Source organism: Tachysurus fulvidraco, chromosome 13 (assembly GCF_022655615.1).
Source record: "Tachysurus fulvidraco isolate hzauxx_2018 chromosome 13, HZAU_PFXX_2.0, whole genome shotgun sequence".
Lineage (NCBI taxonomy): Eukaryota > Metazoa > Chordata > Actinopteri > Siluriformes > Bagridae > Tachysurus > Tachysurus fulvidraco.
Window position 1 is genome coordinate 22,412,340 of NC_062530.1, and position 11,805 is coordinate 22,424,144.

General features: G+C 40.4%; 1 protein-coding gene across 4 annotated transcripts in view; it reads left to right on the forward strand.

The window, feature by feature from the left end:
* The window catches only part of vwa7 (von Willebrand factor A domain containing 7), an 11,766-nt gene extending 3,446 nt beyond the window's left edge, over nucleotides 1-8,320 (forward strand). For 3 of the 4 annotated variants that reach the window (XM_047822008.1, XM_047822009.1, XM_027161286.2), the window contains 14 exons: nucleotides 1-29; nucleotides 139-270; nucleotides 1,233-1,428; nucleotides 1,552-1,727; nucleotides 1,910-2,022; nucleotides 2,872-2,988; nucleotides 3,158-3,358; nucleotides 3,472-3,598; nucleotides 3,798-3,950; nucleotides 5,028-5,120; nucleotides 5,396-5,667; nucleotides 6,460-6,596; nucleotides 7,092-7,251; nucleotides 7,339-8,320. The exon at nucleotides 1-29 is cut by the window's left edge and continues 68 nt beyond it. In XM_047822008.1, the coding sequence (XP_047677964.1) occupies nucleotides 1-29; nucleotides 139-270; nucleotides 1,233-1,428; nucleotides 1,552-1,727; nucleotides 1,910-2,022; nucleotides 2,872-2,988; nucleotides 3,158-3,358; nucleotides 3,472-3,598; nucleotides 3,798-3,950; nucleotides 5,028-5,120; nucleotides 5,396-5,667; nucleotides 6,460-6,596; nucleotides 7,092-7,251; nucleotides 7,339-7,929 (2,497 nt within the window). In that variant the 3' untranslated portion in view covers nucleotides 7,930-8,320. The remainder of the gene's footprint in view (nucleotides 30-138; nucleotides 271-1,232; nucleotides 1,429-1,551; nucleotides 1,728-1,909; nucleotides 2,023-2,871; nucleotides 2,989-3,157; nucleotides 3,359-3,471; nucleotides 3,599-3,797; nucleotides 3,951-5,027; nucleotides 5,121-5,395; nucleotides 5,668-6,459; nucleotides 6,597-7,091; nucleotides 7,252-7,338) is intronic. The other variant, XM_047822010.1, reaches the window with a different exon arrangement.
* Nucleotides 8,321-11,805: the final 3,485 nt, after the last annotated feature.

Sequence of the window (11,805 nt, forward strand, 5' to 3'; positions counted from 1 at the left end):
TGAAGAGCCTGCAGTACCTGTAGCTTCAGGTGAGCTGAACAACACTCACAATCACCTAAAGGACAAATAGGACAAGACCTGGTCAACACTATGTAGAGTATAACAATGAATGAGTAATTAAATTAAATTATATTTCAGAGGACACTCCTACCTGTGCTCCGTGCCATCGATACAGTTGTTATAATAATATTTTGGAAGACCTTGTAAGGGGTCCACCAGACCCTCTCCTGACAACTGGATATTTCAGCACTTACCCAGCCAAACCTATAGGTAAGTTTCTCCTAAACATCACAGTAAAATCCTTTCTTCACATATCCCAACTTTAGAGGCATGATACAGCGCCCCTGAAGCATAGAGGGTTAGGAGCCTTGTTTTAGGGCCCAAAAGTGGCAGTTTGGCAGTGCTGGGGATTGAACCCCAATCCTCCAAGGAACAACCCAGAGCCTTAACCGCTTCAGCCACCACTTCCTGTATACAAAATTATGTTAGTATTAAGCAAAATGCTCATCCAATCAGACAATTCAATTTCTTACTGTTTAACCATTGTGCTATGTTCACTCTTTGGACCCTATCATACTGTTCAAATCAAAGTGACCCAGGACATTATTGGGGTTTTAAACGCACTACAGAAATGAAACAAATACAAAAGTATACAAAAAAAATTTATATAATAAAGACCTTGGTGCCATGAATCTAGAAAAAATAAAAAAATTTGTTTTAATTTAGTTTTTATATTGAACCAATTTATCAAATACAGGTGATAAACAACAATAGAAATAAAATATTTATATACTTTCTTTTCTTTTTATATCTATATAAAAAGAAAAGAAAGCTTATTGCAGTCACCGGCTTTGATATACAGCTCTTAAAAATGCATCAGCAAATGCACATGATTTAAAACACATGCAAAACACTTTTAGTAAAATTACAAAACTGGTCAATTTGATCAAAAAAACCCACAAAAAGCGTTAACCTTTAAATGTCAAACGAAGCTTGTCCTTGTTCTTAAAAAACTACAGGTGGAACAGTTTTTTCAATGAAACTGCATTCTTTGTTTAGTCTCAAATCCCAAAATTGATCTATACTAAAATCCCAGAATGACTTTGATAAAATAATTATTATAATATATTTTGAAATACAAAGTGGCTATAATTTTTTTTTCAGGCACAATATCTAACAAAGACTGTGATCTTTGCATGTATGCACATTAAGATTTTATTGGTGCCACATAGGGAAGTGCAGCCACGGCGGTGTTCTAGACAGCAGTCGTCACCAGGCAGCCGAAGGTGGCATTAACAAGGACAGCACTTCCCCTTTCTTCTCCCCACACCACTTCCTCCACAATGAAGCTGCGCAGCTTGCTTCCAAGGCAACTCTCAGAGTGCTCCGTGACCTCAGAGATGAAGTGGGGCCCAAGAACTTTCTCAGGTCAGAGTTCAAGCTAAGTTACCCTTCAAGAGACTTTATAGTGATTCGGAGGACCAAATTAGTTCTGTTGATGTTCTGACAAATAGTCAGCTAACCGCTGCGATATCTGTATCATTTTTCCAGGTTCCTCAGTGTCAAACAGCCTCCAGCCCTGGTGTTTGTCATAGACACTACAGGTAGCATGTTTGAGGAGATCACAGCTGCTCGTCTCCGTGTCCTGTCCATCATTCAGGCACGAGCAAAGAATCAAGATCCTGGGCTTCCTGGCACTTTTCTACTCATCCCCTTCCATGACCCGAGTAAGAACAGAGGCACATTTTAGAAACTTACTGTACATTTTCATAGGTAATAAAAAATGATAGAAATATCAGATATGGAATAGGAGTGTAAGACATACAGTACAACAAGCAAAAATGGCTGGTCATGCTGTTAAATGCAGTATGTGTATTAATGCAGTAATGCTATTTGTGGACATTTTCAGCTGTAGGCCCAGTTTTAGAGACAGATGATCCCAGTGAGTTCCAGCAGTTCATGGAGAATTTAATGGCGCTTGGTGGAGGAGATGAACCGGAGATGTGTCTCTCTGCTGTTCAGGTAATTAGAAAGAAAGAGGAGCAGAAATGATTAAAGAATCATATGAGAAATCTGGCATCATTTCTTTTAGGAAACTGAAGTGAGATATAATGTGATTTCTTTCACTGGTATTTTGGTGGTATTAGAATTTAGAAATCCAAAGATGCATGGTCTTACTATGCAAAATACTTCTCTCTTCCCTAAGCATGATATCACCGAATGTGAGAAAATTTCCAAATCAAGCGAATTTTGCTACAACTAAACTAATCATAATGAACTCACCTCTTATTTCCCGCATTTTTACTGTGACTTTGCTTAAATCTTTAAAGGTGGGGTGCACAATGTTTGAAAAACGCTTCAGAAAACAGAGATGGGCCGACAAACAAAACAAACGTGTAGCCAATGAGCAGAAAGGGGCGTATCTTGTCAATATGCGGCGGAGAGAGTGTTCAGTGCGCATGTCTGACATTAGCAGAAAGTAATTGAAACATTGACATGGAGGATACCTGCCGTTAACTCTGCCTTATTACCATAGTATTACTCATTGAGTTCATTTATTGATTAAAATATCCCCTCAGTCAACTGCCCCAGCAGGTTCCGCCATAATGTATGTACTGTATGTGTGGGGCGGAGCTATAAAAACAGGGGTGACACCCATTTGGGTTAGGGGCGTGTTTGTTTTGGTGATTTCAAATGTCAACATTGGCTTTCAAACATCGTGCACCCCACCTTTAAGGTTGAGTGTATGTGCTTCTGATCTTGTAAACTAATCAAAGTTACAAACACTGGGGCTCTAAATGTGAATACTTGAGATGTGTGAACAGAAATAACTTGTGTGTGTGTGTGTGTGTGTGTGTGTGTGTGTTTCAGCTGGCTCTTATCCATAGTCCACCTCTGTCTGAGATTTTTGTTTTCACTGATGCGTCCCCTAAAGACAGCCACTTGTACAGCACTGTCAAAGCTCTCGTTTTAGAAAAGCAGAGCAAGGTAACGCACACACACACACACACACACACACACACACACACACACACACACACACACACACACACACACACACACACACACACACACACACACACTCACACTCTCACACACACACACACACACAGAACCACAGTCAATAACATGTATACTCCACCTTTTCCTTCACCAGGTGACCTTCCTTTTAACCGAAGACCCACATCAAAGTGACAGAATGACTAGAAAGAGAAAGAGGAGAGCGACCTTGTCTCCTGACAGATTCTCTCTGTACTCCTCTCTGTCCTCATTATCTGGAGGGATGACCATCTTCACCACTAACAAGGATATTCATAAAGTTTCAGCAATCGTGGAAGACAGCACTACTTCCAGCAAGGTAAAAGAAAAAATATGCTCCAGCAATATGAAACGCAGTACATTACCTCGATAAATAACACCAGCAAGGTTGGGTTTTTATTTATTATTATTATTTTCTGTTTTTCTCTTCAGGTGACACTGTTTCATGCAGTAAGTGAAGCTGATTCATTACATTCCTTCACAGTCGACCAGCAAGTCAGATCTGTTCGAATCCATGTTGCTGGAAAACTAACACGGTGTGTCCTAATCAGCCCTACAGGTACAACACCCCCCCCACCCACCCACCCACACACCCACACACACATGCAGAATCCTGTCGTGCACAAGAAAGCTGACAGAGTTTATGTAGGCAAATCAGTTTTCTCACATGAACATATTACTTAACATCATACATACAGCAGATACTTCAATCTTCTATCTTTTTTCTCTCCAACTTTCTTACTCTCTCTCTCTGTTAGGAGCTCATCAGTCTTTTTTTAGTGAAACAGGTCCTCTAGGTGAGCTGGATCAGTCTGATGGTCTGTACCGAATCAAGCTTTTACCGCCTGTATCATCTGGCCAATGGCACTTCAACATCACATCCCATGGACCAATCACATTTAATGTCTTGGGTAAGCAACTCTGACACCTCAGAAGTCAAGGACCATGTTTCATTACCAAAAAACCTCTCCATTATGTAACATCAACTTACATACATATCACGCTACATTTTTCTTTTCTTTGATCACAGGCGGCTTTGAATATAAAACAGGAAAAGGTAAAACTTTATAGAAAAACAAAACTAAAAAGTGGTTAGTGGGGGATGTGGTAGATTAGTGGATAAGGCGTTAGACTATTGATCGGAAGGTTGTGAGTTCAAATTCTCAGTCTACCAGGCTGCTGTTGCTGAGCCTCCGCGCAAGGCCCTTAACCCTCAATTGTTCAGTTGTTTAAATGTAAGCCACTCTCGACAAGGGTGTCTTCCAAATGCTGTATATGTATCTGAAAGTAACATCAGAAAGGACAAGGCAGACTAGATTGCCTAAAATAATTCATTCATTCATTTTCTACCGCTTATCCGAACTTCTCGGGTCACGAGGAGCCTGTGCCCCCGTCATCTCAGGCGTCATCGGGCATCAAGGCAGGATACACCCTGGACGGAGTGCCAACCCATCACAGGGCACACACACACTCTCATTCACATACACAATCACACACTACGGACAATTTTCCAGAGATGCCAATCAACCTACCATGCATGTATTTGGATCGGGGGAGGAAACCGGAGTACCCAGAGGAAACCCCCGAGGCACGGGGAGAACATGCAAACTCCACACACACAAGGCAGAGGCGGGAATCGAAACCCCAACCCTGGAGGTGTGAGGTAACGTGCTAACCACTAAGCCACCGTGCCCCCCATTTTCTGCCTAAAGTAAAATTGTGAAAATGTTACCATTTGTGGTCGTTCGTGAAATGCAAATCCCTTTTCTTTTTTCTCTAGTACTTTCCATAATAAATGAAGGGATTATTAAATGTCAGTTTTATTACATAAATAGTTGGGTGTTAAATATATAGTAAGTGCATATTCAGAGACCATTAACACTACAGTAAAAAAGGTACTCCAGTTCTAACCATAAACTTTAAACATGCCATTACCAAAAATGAGAAAATGCTATAAATATAACAAGATTTTTTAAATCGTCTCCTAGGAGAAAGCGCTATGGACTTTTTCTATTACTTTGCAGCAGAGGCAAATGAGACACATCCAGGGCTAAGAAGACTAGAAGGCAGTCCTATTGCAGGTAAGCTACGTATGATGATTTGATTTGATGGCTTGGAACAAGTTTTGGAACATAAATAATGCATTATCTCATATCTCATGACACAGTATGATCTTTTCATTTGAGTTCTTAAAATATGAACACACACATTACAGCAGTATTTTTTCTAACACATACCTCTGAGTCATTTTTAAAGAGTAGCTGTGGAAAATTATGCAACATGAATAAATGGAATGAAATATACTCGCATCAGTTTGACTGCTTTTGAAATTGATCACTTCCTTCCTCCTCAATAGGTGTACCAGCATTTTTAGTGGTGACTGTAACAGGCCTGGCCACCAATGATGAAGCCACTTTTAGTCATGTGACCTTGCTAGAGTCCAATGGCGAATACTTTCAGAAGGTATTATTGAATTCTTCCAATGGTTCAGGAGAGGAGCTGATTGGGTTCATCGAGTCGGTTCCCAGGAAGCCCTTTAGCGTGCGTCTCTGTGGTAAAGACAGAAGGGGGAATGAGCTTGAGAGAGTTTCCACTGAGATGGTTCAGCCCACACATGTACATATTATGGTAAGTCTCCATATGGCACACGGTTGCAGTCTAAAGGCTTTCTTTAAAATATAAGGTCAAGTTCATCATTTTAAAAATGTCTTAGTAGCTACAGAAATTACCATAAAGTGATATTATAAAAATCAGATCTAAATTTCAGAGATAAACAAACACTTTAAATGAAGAACATTTATTCTAAGAAGCTTCATTAAAATGACATTGGCCTGATAGTTCATTAAACCTGATGCCGCAATCCTAACAAGTTTCCCAAGGTGGAACAACAGTCACATGACATTTCACAATCTCATCTTGTCTCATTTTACCCTGTACCCCTGTTGCAGTAAAAAGTGACAGTAATGTTTAGCAAATTCTAGTGCTTATGTTTTATGTTTATGGTTAGATGATATTGCTTAAATATTGCCACAACAGGACATATGGGCATTTTCAGGCATGTGGATATTTTTTGTAGTCAGTGTCGGATTTTTGAAGGTCAACACACTTTTTGTGTGTTCTCTAATGTTCACCAGGTTGATGAATGACTAAAGAAATTTGACCTCATATTTATATTTCATGGATCACTTATTAAGAGATGTTAAAGTATAACAATCAGGGTCAGGTAACAGTGGAATGTAAATAGCGGGATACGTTTAATGTACACAATACATTAAATAAGATGTCAATAATTGCGACTTATAAAATAACAAAAGTTAGCTGAATCGACAGTTATACTGTATTCCTCTATTTTCACTCTGCCTAAAGCTTATTAACTACAAAGAAACATAGATAAATCTAACAATAAAACGTCTCTCTTAGGTGCTGTCAACTCCTCAACTTCTTCCAGGTCATCACTCTACAATTTTGTATGAAGTGTTTAATCATGGTCCTGCCCGTCATTTCATATTGACAGCTGAAGATGACCTTGGCTTCCTCTCGCATGGCAAACATCATAGGTGAGACCTAATGGTTGTAATGACAAAAAGAATCTCCATAATAACAACTAATTCACAGGCACTTGGATGTCGAGTGCTCAACATAAACTAAGAGGTTAAATACATAGGTTAAAAAATGTGTTGTTATTTAACAACAAGCAACAAATTATGGCTGACAGGGTGAAGAAGTTTCCTATTAAAAAAAATAGTAATACTCATCCAGTTATGAGAGCTAATACGGAAGATTTATGCTAGTTACACCACACACAGGTACAGTAAATCTCTGCAATTCCTCTTCTCTTGTACACCACCACACCATTGATGCTATAACGTGTGCAGTTTATACTCAGAATAGGAGAGGATGGCTCAGGATCTATGGATGATTTTGTATATACTGTAGATAAATTAGCACAGACTTTTTCTTCAGCTTTAAGACCTGAACTCAAACCGATCCTTACTTTATTTATTTTTTTTAATTCAGCCATCTGTTTTCCAACACTGCTCTGTTCTCTGAAGGTTGTTCATCGGCGAGAGAGGATCTGTTAGGGAGGAGGTCAAGCTGAAGACTCCACACTCCACCCAGGCAGGTCAGACACTTACAGTGACCCTCACAGTCCAGGCACATGACTCACCAGATTCCAACTATGCTGTTGTATATCTGCTGGTTTTACCAGAGGTAAGAAAAACAAAAAGATATTTACATTTGGATATAATATTCTAGAGTATTTTATATATATCAAATTTTAACTTTTTATTCCCCTAGGAGCCTGATACGTCTCCTCCGTCATGTTCTGTAGTGTACATGGAGTCAAACTGTCCTCCTTTACCTCAGTGTTTTCTGGGTAACTGGAGTGTCTATCTGACAGTGAAGGACAAGGGGAACTCTGGCCTGGCAAGCATACAACTCACTGAAGGACAGGGCAGCCTTATGCTACTCCATGAGGAGGGAATTGGGAAAAGTACAAACTCTCTTATGCAGCTCTCTGAGGAAACATACGTAAGCAGACTGAAACTGCACCGTGAAGAAGCAACAAGGCATCAGCTGCATAAACATTCAGGATGGATCAAGCCGAACGCTCCTAAAATTACTGAAGACAGATTAGTTCATGGCGAACCTCCACTGAACATTAGTGAGTGGGCTAGGAGAAAGCACATAATGCTGTACTATATTTCAGACTGCTGTGGCCTTCAGGCTGAGCTGCATGTGTTGGATGGAGCAGGCAATATGAGGAACTGCAGCCTAGCACGTAGCCAACAGAGGGCGCTGAGAGAGAAAAACTGTGCAGCTAATGGGCTTACACATACACTTCTAACTCTTGCTTTATGGACTTTGTTAGACACAATTTGTGCATAGTAAAGCTTACAATTCATCACAAAATGCTTTAAAATTTTTAAAATAAACTACACGGGAGAATGGAGAAACACTGAAACTGTTGGAGAGCATTTCTATAGGAGAATATTGGGTAGTGTGGTGACCTAAATCCTAGTGTTGATGCCTCACTGCTCCAGGGTCATTGCATCATAGGATTGGATTTCTGCTACCGTTTCACATTTACCGTGTTTGCATCCTATCCAGGTGTATTTTTCTCTCCTACACTGTGTTCCTTAGATATATCCTGACCAGGATAAAGTGGTAACTGACGATGAATAAATAAATATTTTACACACATTAATGCCTTAAATATGTCTGTGAATTGATCTGTCAATAATGATTTATACTTATAAATATAAACAACATAAATATATAATATGTATAATTATGTTTTATTGTCTACATTGATCATATAATCACAACACACCCTAAGGGTTTTTACTCCACTTATTCCATAGCTTTTTTTTTTGCCAAGAATTAAATGGTTTATTTATTGCTAAAAGATGTGTGGAACATCCACAAGACATGATAATTCCTGTCATTGCTTATGTTTTAGCAGCCATAAGCAATTTGCCATGTACTGGAATACAGATTAAGTTTATTAATAAACAAAAGATAAACAACACAGTGAGAATATGTCAGTGAGTTATGGCAAAAACATACAAAGTCCAGAGGAAGACGAATGCTAGACAAGACACGACATTACAATACGACATTACAATTTTTGCCTCCAAGTGAATTAAAAAAAGAAAAAGTTTTTAAGCGGATGAACATATTTATTTATTTATTTATTTATTTATTTATTTATATACAGAATTTCATGTAATTTCTTTTGTCCATTTCTATGTGAAACTGAATATTAATGCCATGAAAACAGTGTCGATGAGGACATGGTCTTGTAAGATGTCTACACAACAGAGGCATATCGGACAAGGGTGTGTATTGCCAATTGGAATTTGTGGTTGTTTTGAATTTACCCGTGCCCAATACTCGTTGAGCTTCTGAATTAACCCTGCAGAGTACTCGCTGAGGTGTACATCAAGGTCCCCCGTTCCCAATGCCTGTTTGCCTCTTCGCCAAGGTTGGGGAAATGGTCTCCCCATCATGAGCTCATAGGGAGACAGGTGATCCAAAGCCACTTGTACGGTCATTCTCATATCTGCTAAGACGAGTGGCAGTGCGTGTAGCCAATTTTTGGAACCGGATGTGTGCATTGCTTTACGAATTTTGTCTTTTATTGTGCGATTGGCTAACTCCACCATACCTGATGACTGTGAATGGTAAGGAATGTGGAAATGCCAATTGATCTTTAACTCTTTACACAGAAGCTGAGTGACTTTAGATGTAAATGGAGTTCCCTTGTCAGAATGTAGTGAACTTAGATTGTAATTGATGTTCAAGGGGGGAAAGGGAGATCACTGGTGGCTCTTTTAAGGCAAACAGGCATTGGGAACGGGGGACCTTGATGTACACCTCAGCGAGTACTCTGCAGGGTTAATTCAGAAGCTCAACGAGTATTGGGCGCGGGTAAATTCAAAACAACCCCAAATTCCAATTGGCAATACACACCCTTTTAAGGTGGGAGATCGTGTCTTGGTCAGAAATTTGGAAAAATTAGGCATGCCTTTGGGTGAGACCCAGTATAGTGGACCTGCAGAAATAGTCGCTGTGACTCGCACTGCTGTGTTAACCGATCTTTTTCCATAGTGGATCCACGCCTCCCGTCTAAAACCAGGCACGGGTTTGAAAGAAGAATCATAAGTAAAAAGTCTGTCTAAACAGTGTTTGTGTTTCAGAAATTTGAGGCAACAGCTGATGACCTTTTCAGGGGTCCCCTCTTCCCAGCATCCAAATAGAAGGATCGGCTGATCTACGAAGAGGGGGCTGTCGGTGAGCTCCAGGTGACGACACACATCTCTCTGCAAAAGGCTGACATCATTGAGCGAAACGGCGTGGTGACCCCGCAGACTCTCCTGTGCCGCCTGTTCGGACATCTGCCACGGTGCAAACGGTGCACGAGGAAGCCGTTGGGGACAGAAAGACAACCTCTTCTTGGACCCGGAAACACAGCCAGTGACGAGTATGGCTGTTCTACTTCTACTACTGCTCGTCACGCTTGGGACAGGGATTACCGTCCAAGCTCATCCACATGATAATACCTTCTGGCAGCTCGACAGCATACTGAAGAGTCATGCTACGTGTATCAAGTCTTCCCGACATCAACAACCACCACCACTCTCAGACCTCGTAACAATACTATACAGGACACTCTCACTGCCATGGCCTATGTCTGTATTTCTGATGTTTGTATCTCTTCTAATGCCTCTAAAAATATGATGAATAATGTGCATGAAGAATTTATTAACTACACCGGTTCTCGCGGGTTTGAGAATAACACCGATAAATCTCTTTGTATTCATGCCCTGCGTAACACCCTAAAAATGTATCTCTGAAAGAACGCCTTTCTTAACACTTTCCAAGCCCTCCATGGCCCGAATCATCAGTATAGTGTGTGTGTGTTAAGAGGGAGGGGGTCGTATCTCTAGGAAATTTAACAGATAAAAATTGTAATGCCACTTATGTTGCCTGCCCCCCCGGGATCACATAACTCCACTAGTTGCTCTATAATACACCCCGGTATAGATGGCACCACCTGGAAACACGATTGGTATTGGGTTTGTGGGAAATTTGTGTATTTATATTTACCTAGTGAGTGGGGAGGGGTATGTGCTTACACCCAGTTTTCTTCACAGATGTCCTTATTTCATCAGGGTCCATCTCGTAGTATTTGCCTTAAAAGAGCCACCAGTGATCTCCCTTGTCCCCCCCTTGAACATCGATTACAATCTAGTTCACTACATTCTGACAAGCTCATTCTGACAAGCTCTTATTCCCCAGTATGGTGTAACCCAACTCTGGAATCAGCTAGAAGTCACTCATTATCGCTTGGCTACTTTCGTCAATGAAACCTTGCGGGCTATACAAGGTGTCCGGTCTGAGCTCACCGCTTTCCGCCTGACGGCCATACAAAACAGAATGGCTCTTGATATGCTCCTGGCTGAGAAGGGTGGTGTGTGTGCAGTAGTAGGTGATAGTTGTTGTACATTTGTTCCTGCAGAGGATGAAGAGCATGGGGAAATAGGTCAGGCTGTTGAAAAAATGCGTCAAACCGCTCATGCTATTCGCGAGGATGAAAAGGGAGATCGGACTGGGTGGGGACTGTGGTATGTTTTATTTGGTCAATGGACCCCTTATCTTTCTATGATCGTCCCTGTCCTCATGATCATGTTGCTGTTATTTCTTTTTGGACCATGTATTTTCCGATGTATTATGAACCGCGTATGGGCCTTGGCCTCCGCCCTCCAGGAGCCTCATTGTGCATGCTAAACCCCAAACGACAAGAAATAGTGTATGCATTTGTAATTATACTTCATTATTATTCAGTATAAAAGAGGGGATTGTTGAAATGAATTTTCTTTATGGTAATTAATTTTTGTGCTTATTTCATTTTCTTTCCACATTTCTCTTTCTATGTTGAAATGAATGTGTTCCCCCCCCACTCTGGTCATGCTGACCTGTGATAAGTGTGTTCTTGTTTTCTTGTTTTTGTACCCTGTGTTTCTGCAAACATAAGCAGGATGGTAAGGCTTGCTGATAACGTAACCATAATCTTAAGGGAATAGAAAACGAGGATTCTCTGTCATGTAAAAATGTATTTCTGTGTTATATGTTATATGTCATCTCCACTTCTTCTGATTTAATGTTCTTGATTTGAATCTATCCTGTTCCTTTAGTGCTTTTGACCGGATAAAAAGACAAGATAGGTTGACCTGCTTGTGAGATTACTCGCAGGACACT